The sequence below is a fragment of the Lagopus leucura genome, unplaced genomic scaffold (assembly GCF_019238085.1).
Source record: "Lagopus leucura isolate 7727_CA_CO unplaced genomic scaffold, USGS_WTPT01 Super-Scaffold_100001, whole genome shotgun sequence".
NCBI classification, from domain to species: domain Eukaryota; kingdom Metazoa; phylum Chordata; class Aves; order Galliformes; family Phasianidae; genus Lagopus; species Lagopus leucura.
Window position 1 is genome coordinate 47,653,637 of NW_024962262.1, and position 22,507 is coordinate 47,676,143.

General features: G+C 40.8%; 1 protein-coding gene and 1 non-coding gene across 2 annotated transcripts in view; both read left to right on the forward strand.

Moving 5' to 3' along the window:
• Window positions 1-17,657, forward strand: part of AFF3 (AF4/FMR2 family member 3) — a 317,614-nt gene extending 299,957 nt beyond the window's left edge. The window contains exons 15-21 of the mRNA XM_042868275.1: window positions 5,332-5,395; window positions 8,045-8,181; window positions 10,214-10,285; window positions 12,397-12,490; window positions 15,310-15,359; window positions 15,499-15,713; window positions 17,016-17,657. Coding sequence (XP_042724209.1) covers window positions 5,332-5,395; window positions 8,045-8,181; window positions 10,214-10,285; window positions 12,397-12,490; window positions 15,310-15,359; window positions 15,499-15,713; window positions 17,016-17,137 — 754 coding nt within the window. The 3' untranslated portion in view covers window positions 17,138-17,657. The remainder of the gene's footprint in view (window positions 1-5,331; window positions 5,396-8,044; window positions 8,182-10,213; window positions 10,286-12,396; window positions 12,491-15,309; window positions 15,360-15,498; window positions 15,714-17,015) is intronic.
• LOC122178446 lies at window positions 11,683-11,792 on the forward strand. The gene has a single exon (XR_006178337.1). It is a non-coding gene; the product is annotated as a U6atac minor spliceosomal RNA (small nuclear RNA).
• Window positions 17,658-22,507: the final 4,850 nt, after the last annotated feature.

A 22,507-nucleotide genomic window follows, 5' to 3' on the forward strand; every position in this document is an offset into this window, starting at 1 on the left:
AGATTATGTTGCAGAAGATGCTGATAAATTACTGCACGAAGTAAGGCTTCTATTGATTCACTTTGTTTGATTCTCTTCCCTTTTTTTTTTACTGCATGACTTTACATTTTTGCAATTATCTGCTAAACTGGAGTAAATTGAATTCAGAGAAAGTATCAAAAGACAAAGGTGGCAGAGATGCACTGTAATGGCAATACAGCTGAATAGGATGCAGAGGGAGAAACATACACACTCAAGCATTTTACCTGGGTAAACACCACTCTTAGGAGCTCAACAGCCTGGAAATTCTAAAAGGCTGCTTTTGGAAGGGGAGTAATTACCATGCCTGCAGCCATCTCACCTCACGCTGGGATCCTGTGCAACACAACTAGCTATGGAAATGCTGTATTTCCTGCTGGTTTTCGACAAGCTCCCAGAGAAAGTGGTGGCAGTGCCAGGGAGAGGAATTCTGGACAGTAGCAGATTGTTTGATAAATCTCGTCCTGGCTTCAGCCACAGACATGCTACTGAGGCTGCCCTTGTCAAAGTCATAAATGGTTTGAATACCACTGTTCAAAAGGAAGCCTGGCCTTGTTTGTACTATCAGATCTAGCCATGGGGGTTTATTCTGTAAAAGGCTGGATTCTGTTGCACTGCCTAGGTGACTGCCTAGTGTTGACTGAGAATGCGTTGAACTGGTTCCAGCAGTACTTGATTGCCTTCCCCAATCAACAGAGTAGGGTAAATTCTGCTCGAGAGCAGCCAGTTTCACATAATGACACTCGATCCCGGGGAGAATTCACCGGCAGCCTGACTTAGTTGGCACTGATGCTTTACACTCTTTCTCTTGCCTTTCAGAGAGATATATGAGAGGCATTAGAGCAGTGTATTAGAACTCTTTTTTGGCTTTGTTGAAGAGGACCATATTTCTACAAGTACCAACAATCAGATATTCAGAAACAAAAGAGTTCCTTGTGCAGTCAAGATTATTAATAGAGATAAAACACTTGTTTGTACCTGTTAATTTGAAGTCAAACTTCTTTTTATATATTTTTTACAAAAAAAAAGAGGCCTGAATCCTGTCTGTAAATCTGGAGTGACAGTGCTGACGGCACTCGATACAGACACTTGCAAATGACATAGGAGAATCTGACTCAATTGTCTGAAAACTTGAAATCAGGGAATATCTTTCCATGAGACTTCAGTTTACACTCATGATCGTGACATTTGTAGCCGAACAAAGAGACTCTGCTGTTTCTTATACCACTTACATCCTATCCGGTTCCACCAGTAGCCTGGTACCGATTTGTAGAGATTTTCCTTGTTTCCAGGCTTTTCAGGCTGTAGCAAGGCTGCAATCTGCAAAAGGATCGCAAACCTTACATCTATGACTTGAAAAGGAGTTCATCTACAGATCTTTCTGAATTTCTTGTGTGAGGAAACAGACTTTTTTCTCTTCGAGATACCTCTCAACAAGAACGTACAGTATTTGAAATTACGATGCAGTGAGATTACCTGCAAATTCTCCAATCTGAGGTTTTCACCAGTTTCATTAAAGGGGCCAAGTTCCAGATGAAATTTGGATGAACAATGAAGTTAGTAAGAGATACATGTTCTCAGTCACTGTAACTTACAGGTCTGTAAGATCAGACTGTGATTAATAGAATATTTTATGAACGTCGTAGATGTGAAATACACAGTATGCAATTCTGAGTAATTAATTTATGCTTCAGCTTTCTCATGTGTCTTCACATGTTCATGAGCTGAGGTAGCCTACTGTCTTCTTTTCTTCTTCACCAACCCATTGTCTGTTTTTTCACTTCGTGGCATAATAATTTAAATTAGTACACTGGATTTAAAAGGATTTAAAAGCTTTCCATGTACAACAGTGGAATCTAGGAAACCTAAACAAAACTGAATTTGAATCTTTTCTTTCTCATTAAAAAACAAAAAACAAAAAAAAAGAAAACAAAAAATAAATTCAAGTACATCATTATTTTGTTTCTAAAGTGATGTAAACAATCTGTACCACGTACACAAACATACATTAGACCTATAGAACTTCTCAACTTTCAATTTCATTAGCATGTACATTTGTAATCTGAACTGAAAGATTATTAACATGTAGTGATCCATGGGAGAACAGTATTGCATAGATAGCATTAACAGATCAGAATTTGACGTGGCATGTGTATTGTTTTTGAACAAATATTGGAAAAAAACACAATCAATGTATTTTTTCCCTAACAAGTCTTGATTTCTGTTAGGCACCCTCAGATCTGTATATCAATCTTGTATTTTTCCTATGAAAGTACCTAGACATCCACATTGTGGCTATATATACTGTGCTTAACAATTATATTTTAATAGTTTCATCTTTATACTAGGCTTTTTCCTCCGAAACAGCTGGCTTCAATAGACACTGATGACTTTGATTTTCACACACTGCATTCTGGTTAGCTACCCCATAGCAGGGCCCTCTTGGTTCAGTCATGAACATGCCTCCCGCTGATGCTCTCAGCTGCTGAGTGTAACTCTGGAGAATAAATCTTGCTACAAGTTGAAAAACATTGTACAATTGTCTTATTTATGAGTAGACCATAATTACATTGTGTTATCTAGCTTGGTTTTTACAGCTTCTTTCCGTGCTTCAAACAAGCAAATTATACAGATGGTTTTGGGTGTCACATGGAAGGGTATATTGCAAAGAACATATTTTAATGACCAGAGTTTGAAAGGATCATGTAAAGGATCATCACTTTGATCATTTCAGAGAGCTGAGACCACTGCATTGCTGATATGCTCTGCTTTGTTTTGTTTTTTTTTGTCACTTCAGAGTAAACAGTCTTACCTAGGTTATTGCACAAGAATAAGATAGACAGAACATAGAGATTTTAAAAGGTCTTTCAGTGGTTCTGAAAACATAGCTTTCCCCATCCAGCTAACACTCTTTCAGTGTCTAATACTTCATAAGTGCTTGAGTACTGTGTTTAGTTTTGGGCCCCTCACTACAAGAAAGACATTAAGGCCCTGGAACGTGTCCAGAGAAGGGCAACAAAACTGGTGAGGGGTCTGGAGCACAAGTCTTATGAGGAGCGGCTGAAGGAGCTGGGAATGTTCAGTCTGGAGAAGAGGAGGCTCAGGGGAGACCACACTGCACTCTTCATCCTCCTGAAGAGAGGTTGGAAGGAGGAGGGGTTTGGCCTCTTCTCCCAGGAAGCAAACTGGACCCAAGGAATTGGCCACAAGTTGTGCCAGGGGAGATTTAGATTAGATACGAGGAGAAACTTTTTCTCTCAGAGTGGTCAGGCACTGGAATGGCTGCCCAGAGAGGTGGTGGAGTCACCGTCCCTGGCTGTGTTCAACAGGCGTCTGGATGAGGAGCTATGAGATATGGTCTGGTAGCTTGTGGTAGCAGTGGTAATGGGAGGATGGTTGGACTAAGTGATCTTGTAACTCCTTTCCAATCTTGTGATTCTACAATTCTACGATTCTGTAACTGACCAAAACCAATCCAGATGGTTTGTGTTGTTAAGAAAATGTTAGCATTTTGCTGGCTACAGAAAGTATTGGCAGCTGCAGTAGATTATGTGATGCTGGGACAGAAATCTGTCTTTAGTCCTCTTTCTTCTGGGGAGTTGGGGAAAAATCCCACTCTGAGGGAGAAGAACATTTTAAAGATGGAACAAATGAACTACTTTTCAGCATATCATCAAACTTTTTAGGACAGATGTCATTCAAAATTACTCAGGCTGCAAATTTTATTTCTCTCTGATGATATTTAGCCTTCAAAATAAGAGTTATGACTAACCTTCTGTGATATAATTAGATTTCCTTGAAACTGTGTGCATGAAAGAAGAAGGAAACAGACTACGCAGATGCGGTGGCAAATGGCCTTACTGATTCAAGGAAGTAGATATGGTTGTCCTCTTCTGTCAAGAGGCTCCACCTTGTTCCCACTAATCTGTTGTGGACCTGAAAGTGTTCTTACCGCTGTCAGCAAGAGTTTTTGTCTCATACATTGACTTCAGTTTTTAGATCTATATCTTCTCTGACTCATACATTTTTTTAACAAACATTCTGAGAAATCCAAATTAAAATATATTTATATATTAGGATTGCTACGCTGCAGTAATACCATAATACCCTATTTTTCACAAAGCCATGCATTTAAAATCAAGAATGGCAAGAATATTGTTATTCATTTTCTGAATACTCAGCAATATCCCTTTTTCATTAGAAAACGTCTAAAGGATGACTTGAAGGAATTCTAAGAGAACAGTTTTTCAAGGAGAAACTTCTGAGAGTGACAAGGATACAGCGGTAACTTCAGTATGTGCTGAGATGAGCTGGGACTCAGTTTTAGCTGAGTAGAAGGAGGAAGGCCATGTCTCACACATATGAGACTGGGGGAATCTCCATGGTCAGGACATACGAAGACTTTTTTGAGAATTGAAGATACTGTGTTACGCACTAAAATGACATGGCAGATGGCTTCCCTCCATTGAGAAAAGTGCAATAGGGAGAAGATGAAGAAATCTGTTTCAGCCATGAGGGCTCAGTGAATTGGTCACCAAGCACTGCCAGGGGGACAGCACTTCGTGTTTTCAGTTTGAATAGAAGTGGATTAGTGTGGATCAGAAATGGTCTTGTGAATTTCAGCACGGAGACAGCAACTGAATTTGTGCCTTGCAGTCATTAGGTCAGGTAGGTTAAGGATGGAATGGAGTCTCTGAGATCTATTTGAGGAGAAATCAATGGAGAATTTGACACAAGTAATGCTAGTGGCATGCAGCTGGCAGCCTAGCACCGTGTCACAAATGAACTGGCAGCAAAAGCAAACAGCACTCTCAGTGTGCTTACAGATAAGGCGAAGGGGGAGGAGGTGGAGGCAAGCAGATTCAGTGTGCATTTTTGAAGTGGAGAGATTAAACACACTTGTTTTGTAAGGAAGGAGAAGCCAAGGCAAATGACAGCGAACAGGAAGGAGTAGAAAATGAGGTAAGCAAACACAAGGGAGAGGAGAAAATGGAATAACTTGTTCCGCTCAATGCTTGCATCCATTTGGTAGATCAAAACTGCACTAATTTGGGAAGCAGTTTATACAATCCATAAAAATGCATTTTATTAGCTTTTTTTGCTTTGAATCACTGACTTCTAAAGAATGAGAACAGCCATAAATGCTATTGTCTCCACAGGCAGCAATTTGAAAATATAAGATGCATGGTTACATGATAAGTGTATTTTCTTCATAAAAAATGTTTGCAAATCAGGTTTAGAATAGGGGAAAAATAACCTGAAAATATTCTGCTTCAGAAAATAATAAAGTGTCTTCTTATTTTCCCCTGGTAGGCCACGCAATGCAGATTACTTTATGCAGGAAGCTAAACGGAAGAAACATAAAGCAGATGCGATGGTGAGAATATTTTCTTTCCAGTTATGTTGCTCCAAATTATTTTTGTAATGCAGTTTCTTCATCAGCGCGGTATTGCTGGGGTAATTATAAAATCTATTATAAGGATGGCTAGGCTTGTTAAATTAAGAAATGTTTATATAATCAAATGTTCATAGCCCAATAAACTATGACTTAACAAATAATGACTTACTGAGATAAAGGCCTGGATAAATAAAAATTTCCATTTATCCCTATGCTTTAATTAGCAACTGTAGTAATAGAGACTGTGTGGTTACATGCTATACTATGTGCATCCACATACCTTTCTTCTCAGTTTAACAAGCTGGCTGGGCCCTGTAATAATAGTCCAGGTTGGTCTGGTGTTCAGGGAATCTACCCTTTTTTTGAGAAGTTTTGGCTCTCCAGTACCAAAAGAATCATCCCTTCATGACAATCCCTTTGTAAGACAACCAGCAGCACATAACCCTGCAGGAACATGTTTCACACAGAGGGGTGTTGCAACAAACACATTCTTGTCTCCAGCTCTGACGTGCCTAGAAAAATAGCCAGTAAGACCTTCTTGAGAAAGGGGAACCTGGGGCCTTATGGAGTGCTTGAAGGGATCCCCATCTTCCCAAACAGAAGGGTGCAATGAAGCACATGGTGCTCCAGGAAAGCTCCACTTAGCCATCTCTTACCTTTCTCCTAGCCTGTTTTAGTCCAGCACAGTGAATAAGCCAGCACAGCTTTAAAATGCCAGCCTCTGGTACAGAAGGGGCAATCTATGGAGTGGGACTCAGCATGGCTGTCTTGCAAGTAGAAGTAGCTGCAGTCCCTGCCTTGCCCTGCTTGATAGACACATTGTGGTCACAAGAGCAGGAAAGAAGAAAAGAAGACAGGTATCTCACAGTCTCTCTTTCTTGACCTCTTCTTCTTAGCTGTGCCGAGTGTAAAATGGCCAAGGAAGCCGTAGCAGGCCCTTAATTTAGGACACTAACACACAGTTTTACACTCCAGCTGTGTTTATTAGCACAAATTTCCATGGTTTATTCAGTTCCATATTAAAGAGAGTCTTAAATCAGAAAATATTGTGGAAAAGTACAAATGGTGCATTTTAGTGTGTTGCTTTAAACAAAATGAAAAAAAAAATCACTTAATATGCAAAGGAAATTCTGTCTTAGCCCGAGGAAAAATGTTTTTATGGTAGACTCCCAGAAATAGGAGGTGCAAGTGTTTTACTCCGCTCTGACACAAATTTCCTACACGAAAGTCACTTAGGCATGGCTTAAATAGCCTCCCATCAGCACTAGGTGATAGAAATATCCTTCACATTCAGTCTTCCTCCGCAGTGGACCAGCTCCTTACTGATACTGAATCACTCATCACAAGTACTTCCCCCTTCCTTGACTGTGTAGGGATCCTGGAGGGAAATGGGAGCACTTTGCATCACCTTGCTGGGCTCGATACCTCCTATTTTGGCACTGCAATACCTAATATAAGCACTTAGAGTGAGCAGCCTGAAAATGACTCTAAGTCTCTCTGCTCCTTAGTTCCCCATCTGTGAAATTGGGATAATAGCACTTCCACCTGCAGAAGAGCGTCAGGGAGAGAAATATAATAAAAAGTTTGTGAAATTCTCCGGTATGATCGCAATGGGAGTCATATAAGAACCTAAAATAGATTGAAGCCAGTGTGCCATTCCAAAGTTACTATTTAAAATCTTTATCCCTTAGAAAAGAATAAGGTCCATTAACCTTTCACTGCGTGCATCAGATTTCAACCAAATGCATCCAGTCCATTAATGGGCTTTATGTACCGCAGGAGTTCTGATTGAAGGAAAGACAAGTCAGGACAGAGAGATAATAGTATGATTCATCTCTACCCACATCAAAAATGAAATTCTGAGACCAGATAAGTGGTATCTAAGCGTACACATATGAACATAATGTGCACATGTGCATATACACTATTACTGAGGACATATATGTGCATATGTATATGTTTAAGCACACAAACACGTGGCATCAAAGAAGTTCAGAAAGTAAGAGAACAAACTGGGTGAGGAAGAAGGATGGCATGAAAAGCTGGGAGAGTAGAGTAGTCCGTAAAGGAGGAGGAGGATATAGAAGGCAAAATCCTGACAAGAGGCCACGCAGTGCTGAAAATGGTAGGAATGAAAAAGAAGTGAGAATGGAGATGAGCCTTTGAATAAGAGTAGTCAAAATATTTAACTCCTATTCTCTTAGTTCAAGACAATCATTGCCTTCCTTTGTTGACTGGTGAAAGACTGCATCTGCAATGTGTGAAACCACTTTTAATGGTAAGGACACTTGATAGCTGAGTCAAAAGGCCTGATGTTGAGTTCATGGGATTTCCAGCGCTGAAGAGCATCTTAGGCAGAGTTGATCCTTCTTTTGACACAAGAGCGTGGACCAAATAACATCTCTTAGCCTTTTTCAGCTCTGCTTTCTGTTTTACGATTTTCACTGATGCACAAGGTTTGATGAGCTTTAGCTTTCTCATAGGAAAATTTATGAATCTGAAGATATACTGACTTGTGTCAAGTTTATAAGTCACACTGAGAAAATCTCACATTGAGAAAATCCCATCAAATGTAACCATGTCTTGATGACTACATTATTTCTATGTGTCCTTATTTTTTCCCTCTAGGTGGAAAAGTTTGGAAAGGCACTGAATTATGCAGAAGCAGCACTATCGTTTATTGAGTGTGGAAATGCAATGGAACAAGGCCCAATGGAATCTAAATCCCCCTATACAATGTATTCAGAAACAGTTGAACTCATCAGGTAGGAAGGGAGGAGACAACCACAGGGGTTACTCTGTTCATGCAAATATGCTCATCTACTTTATCGCATTATTTTCTAGAGAAGTGAGGACTTGCCAGGTGCCTCGTCAGTCATATGTAACACAAATGGATTATCTGTGATTTCACTGGAAATCGAATTAGGAAATGGTGTAGAATGCAAAATAAACAAAGCTTTTAATATTACCAGAGTTGCAAATTACTGAAAGAGTTCAAGGTATAAGTCAAGTGCTCCTCAAAAGGGAAAAAAACTGCTACCTAATAACAGAACACACTCATGGAGTGATCATTTGCAAATGCTGTAACATATTTAAGTCTACAGTATAATTGTTACCTGAAAGATGTGAACAGCCATAGCAAAAATGGGCATTTGAGGCCCATTAGTGTGTGTTCTACGGATGCTAGTGGACTCCTGAAAACAGTCCAGCTCACACTTAAACAGATCCCTACATTTACCCAGCTACATGGCTATCCAAACAAGATAATCCAGATACAGTCCTACCCACAATTCCTACAAGGAGAGTTTCTTTTTTCTAAGTCCTTTCCTCTATTGTAATTTGTACTAATAGTTAATATTGAGTGCTGGAAGAGAAAAATAGGTCAAACTCATCCCAGCATCTGAGTGACCCTCTGCAAGAGAAAGTCCAGCACACTAGCAGAGAAAGCTGCACTGTCAGTGACGATGGCATAATTCCTTAGGACAGTCAACCATGCAGGTCTCATCAGCACTAAGGTCATAGTAATTAAAACATTTCATTTTTAATCATATTCATAATGAAGCAAAGCTCCTCAAACAATTGCGTTCTTTTGGAGCTCTTTTTTGGAGTGTTGATGCAATCATTTTCTCACCAACATTAACAAAATTCCATTGGCATTTTATTCCACTTAGGGCTGTCTTCTCATGCATTTCAGTGGATTGAGGCCAGCTTTCTAACTGGAAGATTATTAAACAAAGTAAAATATTTTTTTTTTCAGTAGGAGAGTAGAATACTGCATCTCTGCATCTCTTCCCTCTTTTTTTCAATACTTGCACCATCACAGGCAGAGAGCTCTTCCTTTGTCTGCCCTGTCTTTTATCGTGATAGCAAATATATGGCCCTAACTCTGGAAATGAATTTTGCTTGCAGATTCATAGCTTTCAATAATGTATGTAGCTGTGGTTGTGTAGTAGTGTGAATTACTGTTGATCTCACTTGCTGCAGCTTAGAAAAATATGCTAGCTTTACTAGGTACACCTGTTAAAACAAAATGTTCATACTGAATCTTTGCACATGTATCAGGATTAAAGTTTGAAAACAAAGATAAGAAAAACCACAGGCAGCTAATTATGGGGAGCAGGTATTTTTCTGGAAGCGAGCCCAGAAGTGCTGTGTTGTCCTAACCTTGTCCATTGTTCAGGTATTCAGCTGGAAGCCGAGATTTCCAGAAACTAATTTATGATTGCACAGCACATACACTCTTGAAACAGCAGTGTTACCACTGTGGATGTTTAATATTTATAGGATTTGAGCGTAATGTCATATGTGCAAAAATAGCTCTGAGCTACAAGTTCCCCCTGTGCCGTGCTCTGCTTGGAGGCTCAAATCCGGGTAGACACGCTTGGAATTGGCAGGGTGAGGGCAGCACCAGCTTCAAGACAGGCTGTCACCTGCCTTCAAGCACTGCAAAAACCTCCCTGCGTGAACTCTGTGTAACTGGGCCTCCCCGACGGCGGAGGTTATTTCAGTAGGGCAGCACAGCAAGCCAGGAAGCAGCACCTTGCCAGCTGGGCTTCCCTCTGCACTGATCTATGGTCGGGGGGAGTTACTGCTGTATAAGGAGTGCAGGGAGGCACCGTTAATGGCAAAATAGTTCCAAAACACAACCAGAAAAGGACATGCATGTTTGGTAACTTGAGCAAATGTGTATAACGGGCCAGCTCAAATTACATTGGTCAGCATAGCTCTTGTAGGAGCTGATCAGGAAAATAAAGCTGTGTCGGTTTACTCACATGGGCTTCTTTCCTTTTGCTTAAGGTACGCAGTGAGACTAAAAACCCACTCAGGCCCCAATGCCACGCCAGAAGACAAGCAGTTGGCAGCACTATGGTTAGTAGATCACCATTTCCTCAAAAGGCTCCTTTTCTGCAGGGAGACAGTTCTTGAAAATCAGACGCTGGACGCGGCCAGATAGGATTATGTTGTCTGTTGAAAGAAAGAGCATACTTTCAGCTCTGGAAAGGTCCAGCCCTCATATCACTGCAACAGGTCTGCGTTCTGTCTCTGTAAATAAGCAATTCATACTTATTGACTGTGGCAGGTCAGCTATCGTACATCAGCATAATTAATTTTTAAATGCCCGATGGTTTGCTGTTTTTATGAGCAATGTACTTTTGTACCAATAGTTTGGCAATTTCTTTGTGGCTGACATTTAGGCTCTATAATCGTAAATTACATTTACATTATGTGAAGAGAGATACGGTGATGGCGATAATTAAGCCTCTTGGATTCCCTCCCAAACAGAGATTTCAGGATATACACACGCACCTTACATTCTGTAGGGTGGCTGCTGATGGCTAGTAAAATGCTTAAACGCTGTTAAAATCAAATTTTAATTTAATATCTATGTAGTTAATACATCAAATACCTATTACATGGTTACTGATTCTCAGTAAGTGGACATTTACAATCAGCAAGTGTGTTTTTAACATCTATTAACCATCTGTTAAAAACCCAAACTGAATGCATCTTCATCCTCCATAAATAAAAGAGTCCTAATTAATCATTTGTGTAGAAAGAACCAAGTATTCAGAGGTGCGCGCTCCTTTTAAACGCCCTTCCTTTGTCGCCAGTCTGCTGGCGCGGTCGGGAGGAGCACGGGGCACGGGAATTGCTTTAAAAATGCTTAGGTGGGGAATTACTGAAAAGCGGCTAAAAAAGAAACGAGGGGGGGTGAGGAGGGGGGAGCGGTGAGGGGCGGCGGGCCTCTCCCTCCCGCCCGCTGCCTGCCAGCCGCTGCCCGTCTGCCGAGCCGAGGCTGTCCTCCAGCGGCGGGCGGCCGCAACTCGCCGGCTGCGGGCTGAGGGGGCCGGCGTAGCGCTTCCCCACGGACAGCTTGCAGCCTCGGGAGCTGCGTGGAGCCTGGGCGGGCAGGAGGCTACGCGTGGCTGCCTAAGTCTGCTGGGAAAGGCACACGGGAGATAGAGCCAGAATGGCTAGTTTGTTATATAGGCTGCAGGTTGCTGGAGTGTAGTAGTGGGATGGGGCACCCCGAAAGGCTGCTGTTGCATTTGCAACGAGAAATGAATTTAAAGATTAAATCTTTTGGGGGTTCCAGGCTAATAATGACTTCTCCTTTGTCGAAGCATGAGTGCATCAAATTCAGGGCTAAAACCTGGGAACCAAGGTGCACAAACCCTTCCGATCACAGTCTGCTCTGTGGCTCTCTTCACGGACTGCCATGGCCGCAGCACCTAACCTAGCCTTGCTCATGAATCCACTGCAAAGTGTGAAAGATCATTAGCAGTCTTCTTCATAAGGATGGAAGTGGCCCAGTACAGCACGCATACGGTTAGGGCACTGTCACCTACTTTGTGGCATCTAACCATGTTTGGATACGGAGCTGTTGGAGCGAGTCCAGAGGAGGGCCACAGAAATAATCAGAGTGCTGGAGCACTTCTCCTATGAAGACAGGCTCAGCGAGCTGGCCTTGTCCAGCCTGGAGAGGAGAAGGCTCTGGGGGAACCTTGAAGGGAGCTTACAAACAGGAGGGAGACCAACTTTTTACATGATCTAATAGTGATTGAGCAAGGAGGAATGGTTTAAACCAAAAGAGGGAAGATTTAGATTAGACATCAGGATGAAATTCGTCACTCAGAGGGCGGTGAGGCACTGGCACAGCTGCCCAGAGAACCTGTGGTGCCCCATCCCTGGAAGTGCTCAAGGTCAGGTTGGATGGGGCTCTGGACAGCCTGAGCTGGTGAGGGGAAGCTATACCCCTCAGGGCAGGGATTGGAGCTTGATGATCTTTAAGGTCCCTTCCAACCTCAGCCATTGTATGATAAGATTCTGTAATAAGTAAAATGAACAGAACAAGTGAACTTAGTAGTAAGCAAAGTGCCGCCAGTTTTCCACTGCACATTAGTTGAAGAATTTAAGATAATTCGTAGAGAATACTGTTTGGAGGCACACTTCACCTTCTGCTCTCCCTTTCATTGCAGTTACCGCTGCCTGGCCCTTCTGTACTGGAGGATGTTCCGACTCAAGAGAGACCATGCTGTCAAGTATTCGAAAGCACTTATTGAGTATTTCAAGGTACTCTTTTTTTCACATGTTCTAAAATCAGTGTGTTGTTACAGTAAATACATTTTAATAAAAACAATAGCTGTGGGGTTAGTTCTTGTCCCACTAAGTCGGTAGGAACATTGTTATAGACTGCCATAGCAACACTTAATCACTGGTTACTTATTTTGCCTTCACAAGGGACCCTCTTTGCAATATACAAGTCATGTCCCTTCAGGAAGGCTAAGAAATTTATTGTACTAACAGGCATTTTCAGGTTACTCTTAATCAATTATCTAGTGCTAACCTGCTCTGTTGTAGGTAGATTTTGGAGATTTTGCTCCAAGAATCACCTCCAGGATTACACTTCCCACTAGACTTCCTGTGAGTTGAAGACTTTGATCTGTATCGGTCCTCAGCTGCAGGACTTCCCCTTAGAAGCATGGGTAGGTAAGGCAGTGCAGTGGGACATGTTCTCACCCGAGGAACTAGCAAAGAGCCCACACTGACTTCAATGGGAGTTGTACAAAAGCACCAGAGGGCAACCAAGCCACCTGCCATGTAGTTGACAGAGCACCACTGGCTTCCCCTTCCTGCTTTACTTTGTGTGCTACTGTTTCCTATCTCCAGTTCCTGCCTGGTCTACAGCCTGGTTGTTTTGAATAAAACAGGAAGTCATTCAAAGCATTTTAATCTATTTTATTTGACAGGCAGCCTTTTTCTGAAAGTATCTCAAGGACAGAATCTTTATGGTGGAGCCCTCCTAGCAGTCAGTCCATCCAGCATTTAATCTACATGGAAAGAAAAATAGCCTCTATCTTTCTAATTAAATAAATATGTACATATAAATGCTTTAACACAAACTGTTTCAAGACAAACTGTTTTGGGAACTGGAACAGCCATTTGTCTTTAAACATGAGGCTCCTTTGTTTTTTTTCTCTTTCTTTTTTTCTTCTTCTTTTTAACAGAGGAACGTACCTTGAAATGAAAAACATCCATCCTTTGACATTTTGTTAATAAAAAATTTCAAATACAACCACAAGCATTCATGACCAGATTTTAAACACATGAACACATTGAAGGAAATTGACAGATCTGTTATTGTCAAACTGAAATTGAAGTCACTGTAATTGCTTCTAAAAATTTAGCAATATATAATTCAACATCTTATGTTTCTCTAACAATGACTTGATTTCAGGGGAAAGAAATATGTGCCAATTATAACACTTTCTTTTTCTTCACCAATTCAGAGAATGCCTGCATTAAGAGCAGCATGGTCAGGCTCTCAACCATGTAAAATGTCTCTTACTCGCAGACAGAAACTGTTTCACAGCAAACATAAAATGGACTTACACTCTGTTACAGACAAGATGAGCTTGTTTTCTGCAAAGCTCCTGCTGATAGAATGATAGCGTAGTTTCACATTAGTAAGTATTCTCACCTTTGAAAGTAAAAATAGGAAAAAAAAATCCATTTGCCATAATTTTCAGTGGAAAACAAGCCAATTCTCCACTCATTTCATATTTGGTATCTAAAAGCTTTCAAAACCAAGTGACATGAAATACTGACTGCATTAAGAGCTTCCACATATATTTTCAACCAGAGAATGGCTTTAAACCATTTCACACATATTTTCAGGGAAAATCGGACGTACTTTTATTTTAAACAAGAAAAGAAAACTTATTAAATCTCCTTTTAAGTATTTTATTTCCATTATATTAAAAAAAAGTAATGTAGCAGAGAATTTAAAAAAAAAAAAAAAAGCCAACATGAGAAAAAAAGGTATGGGAAGCTGTACAGTAAGGCACAGGCTACTTAAATTTACAGTGGAAGTATCCTTGATTCCATTTCAGTTTTCTCAATTTCCTGCCTCCAGCTCTGTAAGTAAATAACACGTGCTCAGTTTCTGTTGCACTAGAAAGAGGAAGGCCAGTAGTTCTGAAGACACACACACCAAAAAAAAACAAAAAAGCCCCACTGAAGGAAAAGCCCAGTGTGGGACACTCCTGAGCTACTTCTTCATAGCAATAATACAGAAGGCCAGGTGTCAAAATGCAGTTCTGGTGTGTGGAAACACTTGAAGGAATGCAGAGGACGCATCAAAGGTGGGAAAACAAGGTTTCTTTTTTTAGGAGAGGCTCAAGCAGTGTGCCCATCTTACGGAAAACCATTAAGTTAATGTGATCACTGTGTGTGGAAACATTACTGATAATGCCAGGTGACGTGCAGTTTTGCTGGCACAGGACCAACAAAACTCTGAAACACTGAAGTTAAGAAAGTTGAGTCTTGAAATCTTGAAATAGGACCTATTTTCCTAACTTAGAGGCCTGCTGAACAGTAGAGCAGGACAAAAGAGAGCAAGGATGATAGTGACTTAGGACTTCTGTATGCCTAGCTATCTTTTATTAAAAGGAAAAAAAAATTCTGGTTGAAGTTCCATGATTGGTGGAAATCAGGCATTACATGATTGAATGTTCTGTAGGATTGCTCACGGCCTTCTTGTGTTCTGGTTTTCTCTATCACAAGAAATTCCAGCCTAAACCTGACAAAGAGTCCTAGCACTTCCTTCTGAACTCCCAGGGTTTTTGTGAGAAGGTTGAGCATCAGCGAGCGTGTTTTCCTAGCCAGCCCCCATCTCAGGATGTGTAATGGAATGTGATTTGAGTCTGTGCTACAGCACCGCTTCATCACAATTCCAAACCAGGCTCTCTGGGTTAATTGCATCAAGAGATTCGAATACCTCTGTCTGCACAATTTTTTCTTTATATTCCTTTACTTTTATATTGTCTGCTGCTCCTCATTTCGTATTTTTACATTAATTATGTGCATTGTTAATTATTTTTCCTTTACAGAATTCATCAAAAGCCGCCCAGAACCCATCTTCTTGGGGTAACAGTGGAAAGTAAGTTCACCTGTTGCACAGAAACTTAGAACATATTGACTGTCAGGTGTTACATTTTCTTACCTGCTGTATGTTCTGATACTTCCATGTTTTTAAACCAAACACTCTTTTAAGCCATGGTGTCAACATCTGATTTCAGGAGCACAGGAACTCCATCGCCCATGTCCCCTAGCCCTTCTCCAGTCAGTTCTGTCGGATCCCAGGGGAGCACAGGGCCCCCTTCCTCATCTCCTATAATCAGCATCCCCCAGCGCATCCATCAGATGGCCGCCAACCACGTCAGCATCACCAACAGCATCCTGCACAGCTATGACTACTGGGAGATGGCTGACAACCTGGCCAAGGAAAATAGAGGTGGGTGATTCAAGGATATGGGCCACTCTATAAGAACATCACATGTTTTGATCAGCAAAAAAATGCTTTGACAGGAATCCTGTCAGCAGAGTAGGGCTGCAGAGGTTCTTTTTTTCTTCAGTCTTTTTCTAGTCTGTCCCAAAATTACCCAAAAAATGCAATTTTTGACAGCTGTCTCATTTGGAAGCATCTTTATATCACTAATTTTTTCTGTACATTGCTGGTGACAGACAGATCACAGGTCACAGATGTATCTGCGGGCAGTATTCACTGCCATTTGTGTCATTCTGGAGAGAGAGGTTTGAGAAGGGGCAAGGCAGACTTCTGCTCCCAGAGTCACGGAGCTGGCTGGGATGCTTCTATCCAGACCATGTCACAAATCAGGAGTACACTTCATTTCTGCAAAAGAAATGAGAACCCGTCCAACCTCCAGTCCCAAGGAGAGACAGATAGGAACAAAGCACCCTCACTCCCTATTCAGGGTAAGATTTTCCCAGTTAAACTGGTTTCACTGTATTTAAGGCAGGGATGTGATCAGGATTCAAATCAAAATTAGGACACTTAAATGTAGGTGTTTGTATGTGAGCTGTTGGGTTAATCTCTCATTGCAGTGGATGGAACTTTGTTCAATACAAACAGCAGAGTTCAGAGGGCTGCTCAGTTCACCTTGAAGATGACACCGGGATCCAGTTCAGTTGCCTAACTGTAGCTACCCAATGCCCTTTGAGGTGTCCTTTCCTGTACTGCTGCTCCAGAAGTCTCCTGTATGTCCTGTGTTAGGTCAGCTATGTATGTATCAACTGCCTGAGGACATCTCAAATGGACATTATATGCCTCTAAGGATGTAATTAAGTAGCTATTGACTATTTAGGTGGATTACTCTTTAGATTGGGATGATCACGTTGTATATATGCCTCTATTTGTCTATCAAGGCAGTTTAGATATCTGGCATATGTAGAGATAGACACTTATATATAGGCTTTTAGATTCACTTGTCCTTAATATAAATCTTGCCCAGCATCTGTTTGTTTTATCAAGACTCAATGAAAATTAACGAAAGGCAAAGCTGAAGAACTCACTGTTTTGTTCTTTCAAAAGAAAATTGTTACGTATCAGCCTGTAACATCATGAACCGTGGGGCTTTAAAATTAATCTCACTAGCACTAAACTTTCATTCCCATGAAATGTTCAGCTTGACTCAATTTGCAAAAGAATAAAACCTATTAAAGGGTGACAAATAGCAAATACAGCTTCACTCTTCTGATGCTGAAATCTTTTTTTTTTTTTTTTCCCTCCCTGTAGAATTTTTTAACGACTTGGATGCATTGATGGGACCTATCACCTTGCACAGCAGTATGGAGCATTTAGTTCAGTACACTCAACAAGGACTTCACTGGGTGCGGAATAGCACTCACTTGTCATAATGACTGTGTGCCATTCATTTGGACTATATAACCTTTCGTGGATAATTCAGTTATTCTGGACACTGTGCTACAGAAATAGTCAACCACAGCATTGACCCAAACAAAGGTGAATATTTCTTCAATGTTGAGAAGATGTTTTCTGAGAGTAGATATGTATCTGTGCATATGTACAATATACAATGATTTCTCTTCAGAATAAATTGTTCTGTACCACTCTCCAGAAAATTTTCATACACTAGAAATACTAGAAAGAACTGATCTGAATGCACAAAACATACCCTTTCCATTCGTGTGCTGAAAAATTCAGAAACCAAAATCTCATGGGGTGATTGAACCAAGTGCAATAAGCACAAATCCCTATTCAGGAAAGCTCTCAATAGACTCTTACCTTTTAAGCTTGTGCTGAAATCCCATTTACTTCAGTAGAGCTTAAGTACATATACAAGGGTTTTCCTGAACTGAATGAATGAGGGCAAGTCTCAGCAACAGAGAACTTACTGCAAGCGTGGACACTTCACAGAAGTTCCAATATTTATATTCTATCTTCCTGTAGCTGCCCTGCTGGGGCACACAGAGGAGATGCGTAGTCTGCATTAAGATGGAGAAAGACAGCATTCCTTCAATGTGAGATAAGTTTTGACAGATTGCTTGCATTTCTTTATCTCCTGTCTTTTTAAATCACTTGACCTCTTGTTCGGCTCCACACCAACAATATAACCTACAATAACAGGCAAAAAGCCTGAAAACAGATATGCTGATTGCATGAACTTTAAAGGAGATGGTGGGAAACTGCATTCTGTTACCAGCAGTAAACAGATAAATGAAAAAAAAAAAAAAAAGGCAAACTGCAATCCACTCACTAAAGAAAATGTGTTAATTTCAGCTACATACAGACAGACAGATATCCATAACAACTGTTGGCTTTGCATGGGAAGGCTTCATCTTATAGATTCTGATTTTCTTATCTTTTTCACCTAGCAGAAGCTTGCAGCACATTCTTCTAGGCTGCACGGGAACACTACATGCAATTTCCTTTCTCTGGGAAGCAGAGTTTTCTGCTCATCAGGCTAAGAACTGTTTCCTATCATAATCCTCTCACTCTTCATGCATAATCCTCAACTAGGCTTTAATGTTTCTTGATTTGTGGGATGTTTTCCATTCCTGTTGACAGGCTGTGTTTTTCATGCCAGAAGAATTAATCCCACAGTGATTGGAGTTTAATTTGGGTCAGCTGAGGTCAAGGCCAGTTCATACCAACTGTGTTTGCCCTTAGCGCATTTGTGTTCATTTTCAATGGTTTTGACACATTTATTTTTCTTCTTCTGTAATGGGAATATAATTTTTTGCTTGCTTTGCAATTAGATTTGTAGCCCTTACTCAAGTCAGCAGCTCTGGTGACTTCAATAGACTGTTCTTGTCCAAGTCACTGGCTGACCCTTTGATTGTTGTTTCCTAATTTAATTCACAAGTATGTTAAGGAAATGTGAGTACAAAAATCTCTTTCAGTAGATGATGCAAGTAGAAGTAGCCACTGATATGGAGGGTTGATTGATTGGTTCTCGCTGCCTTTTTTTTTCCTCTCTGATTTTGAAAAGATGCATTTAAAAAAGGAAAAGATACCAAACGAAGTAGCATGTTTTCTCAGTAAAACAACTCTGGAAGGAAAGGCTGTATTACCCGGTGTTCAAGAGCAGGCTGAACAGCATGCAGAGCTCCAATACTGGCACATTTTTTTTTATCTAGGCTGCTTACAATAGGGCTGGCTATTGCTCAGAGCATCATCCTGTTCTATGATGCAACTCACCAGGGTAACTACATAAGGACTGCTCATCTCCAAGCCATCCCAATCCAATCTTATGTGCCGATTGGTGCTTGGATCCTTCCTCCCCAGGAGAACTCCTAAAATCAGGCTGTGGTAACCTCTTAACACGGATTTGAATATTACAGTGTGGCTGGCTGTAAGAGTGAACGTGGGCCTGCCTTTAAATGATAAAGTGCACATCCTCCAAGTCCTTCGTCACTCTTAGTTCCAGCTGTTCCCCACCTCAGCAGGAACACAAGTTGTTTGGTCCCAAGTATCATGGAGAACATGGTTAGTGCCTTTCTGTTTATTACTTGCCTGATTTCCAGCGGTGGGCGTCTACCATGATGTACCAGACCAGCAGCAGTGGATTCTGTCAGCTGCTTCAACATCATACGAAGGTACTGTGGAATTTCCAATTAGGATTGGATTCACTAATTGGATTTCCAATTAGTGAAATTCCAATTAGATTTGCTTCTGTTTTCTTTGATGGTGCCTATGATGTTTATCTTCAGATAATTTGGGGGTTTGGGAGCCCTTATTGCTATTTAATGTTGAGAAATTTTAGACGTGACATAAATTACTTGCCTTAAATGGAGTTTAGTTTTATTGCTCATGTGGCATTTGAGTTTCAAGTATGGAACTTTGAAGCATGTTTATTTTACTAGGGGTATATTTCTTAATCACAATGAACTCTTTGTATGGATGTAATATGTCAAGCAACTTCAAAGAAATGCAAGAATTATGCTGTCCTGTTGTAACATTTCCAAGCACTAAGGATTTCTTGCAGATGACTGTCATTTCTTGTACGTTGTTCTCACATTTGATTATTCCAGCCAAAATACCCATTGCTTCTTTGGAAAAACACACTGGTTTTTAGGTTGTGTGCTGGCATCATCTGTGTGGCCTGATGGGCACACTGAGCCTTAACCTCGGGTGGCAAAAAGGGAAGAAATAGCAGCCATTTAAACCAATTGGTCATATATATGGATTAGAGTTTTTGGCCTTTTTCTGAGGGGTTTCTCACACCTATACAGCTTTTTTTGGTGAAGAGATTTGCAATACTCTTCTGTGCAGACTTTTTGCTGCGTAATAGTTGCAGCAGTTTAGATGGCTGGAGCTGAATGTGACGTGGTGACAACAAATACTTCATTTCATCTTCTTAGGGCCTGAACTGGAGAGAGGTGCATGTGGCCTTTAGGTCTGGTCCAATTAAGCATATGCTCCACATTAAGAACCAGAGCAGTTGCAGATATTCCACCATGACTCAAAGGTACTTTGTTTGTTCTAGATGAGACCAGTAGATACCATCCTTTGGGGTTCAGTGAAAGATGCTTACTCGCTTTAGACAGCCGTAAAAGGCCATTGACATGCAGGTTTCTTAGCACTACAGCAGTGCGCAGGTTCATTTGGTGCAAGCAAGACATCAGCCTGTACAAATCCAGAAGAATTATACATGGAGGGAGAGGTTTGCTCACAAACTGAGGCTTCTGAATAAGTAAAAGCTGATAAAGCAACGGGAATACATTTAAGTGACCCACATAGTGAAGGTGGATACAAGAAGTGCAAAGCACCATACAGGATCCTGAAAGACAGCAAGATAATACAAATCCTTGACCTTAATCGTTTATAGTATTCCACAGTGACGTGAATGAAGGACACGCGCAGAAGTCCGGGTGTGGCTAAAAGCCAAGCACAGCCCTGCCATCACATGGCAGGATTCCCCAGCTCATTTGCCTATTTCTTTTAGCCAAATATCACAGGGCAAGGAAGATGCTTCAGTGAAGAGAAGACCTTAGGTAAAGAAGGTTAAGATGCTTCAGTGAAGACTTTAGGTAAAGAAGGTTAAGAAGATCAAGCCCTAAGTGTAGATACAAACACATATGTATATACTGTAAATCTAAATAGTAATTAAAGTCACTCAGCATGAAGGATATTACTAGTGCCTGCCATTGATCATCAACTACTCATCACTGAGCAGCCATATCACCTCAGAACTGCAGTAACTGTTATCAAAATAATTTGTGCAGCTAATTAATTTATAAGCAATGCGCACCTTTGGGACTGTGTCATCGTATCTCTTTTGTAATACAAACGTTCAACCATTTTTCACGGCTACTGATTCAAATCGACATCACTGAAATGTCAGGATATCTTTTTTTCCCTAGATGAAGACATGCACTTAGACCTGGCTAATCTGTGCTTAGTTTATCTACCCAAGAGACTTCAGTAGTCACCAGCCTTAATGCATGTATAGTATATATTATTCACTGACTTCGTTGTAGGTTTTAATCCAAATGAAATTGGAATTTGCAAAATGACTTGGATTAATGGCATCTGTCTCGGATACCCTGCAGATGTGACATTAAATGATTCATGATTTTAAGCAGGAAAGGTTGAATTTTATGTAAATGGCAGTGGATGAATTCCAGGAATTTTTATAAGATTTTTTCAAATGAAAGGATTGTCAAAGCAATATGTTGTGGGTTTGTTTGTTTGTTTTTTTTTTTCCCCCTAACTGTCCTAAATTTTGTGGAGGGTCATGAGTTCATGGTCAAAACTATATTAAGAACATCTCCTTCTGCAATATGCTTTGCCTTTACATAATCCGCTTAATGCTTAGTATGTCAAAAAGCAATGTTTCTTTTTCACGAGAGCAGTGTTTCCCTTCCTCCCTCCAGGGAGAATCCTCAAACTAAAGAATAAAATCTCTTGCCACAATGGAAATACAAACAATGCCTGAAGAATATGAACTTGTTAAGATAACTGTAGAGGCTTGGCTGGCACAGACCTAACATGCCTCTCATTTCGATATCTTTCTGTTAGCATTTACATCACATATTTGAACTCATTGTGTTTGAAACTAGAGAAGCAGTCTGATTTTCATGTCTTAAAGAGGCCCGATAGGTCTGATTGGTATCATAATTGTAATTGTTACATTAGCTTGTGAGCTGTGCACCAAAGGCTGGGAAGGCATGTTACTGTAGATAAATTTGCCAGAACTCATTTAGAAAAGCATTTGGATGATCTTATGTCTATTCTGTCTAGAAAAACAGAGAGCAATATTTCTCACCCAATATTGCTGCATGAAAAATTGCCTACTTTAATGTCTCCCATAAAACTGCCATTTGCCCTCCATAACGCCAAGATTCCATATCTAGCACTACCAGTTGCCATGCTGTAAATTGTTCTTAAGGTTAATCAACAAACTGGGAAAGTTGTACTGCAGGCTCTGTTTGCCCTCAGCTCACTAAAGCCACAGAGAGGAAAAAACACTGAGATGTGGACCATCCAAGGCTCTGTCAGTTTCAGAAGACTATGGGCTTCCTCACTGAGATGTAGCTGGATGTTTCTGAAGTAATTCTTTGCCTCTGCTTGCTGTCTGGCTCCTTGGCTTTTGGAAGTCTTCAAGTATGAATTCCCTTTCAGGGTTGTCGTCTTCTTTGGCAGCCCAAGCTCCCTTTCCACCTGGGTGCTGGAGCACGAAGCAAGTAATCCATGGGATGCACAAAGGGGCTTGCTTTTCTCCACAAAACCAGCAGAAATACAGCAAGGCTTCCTCTCTTTTT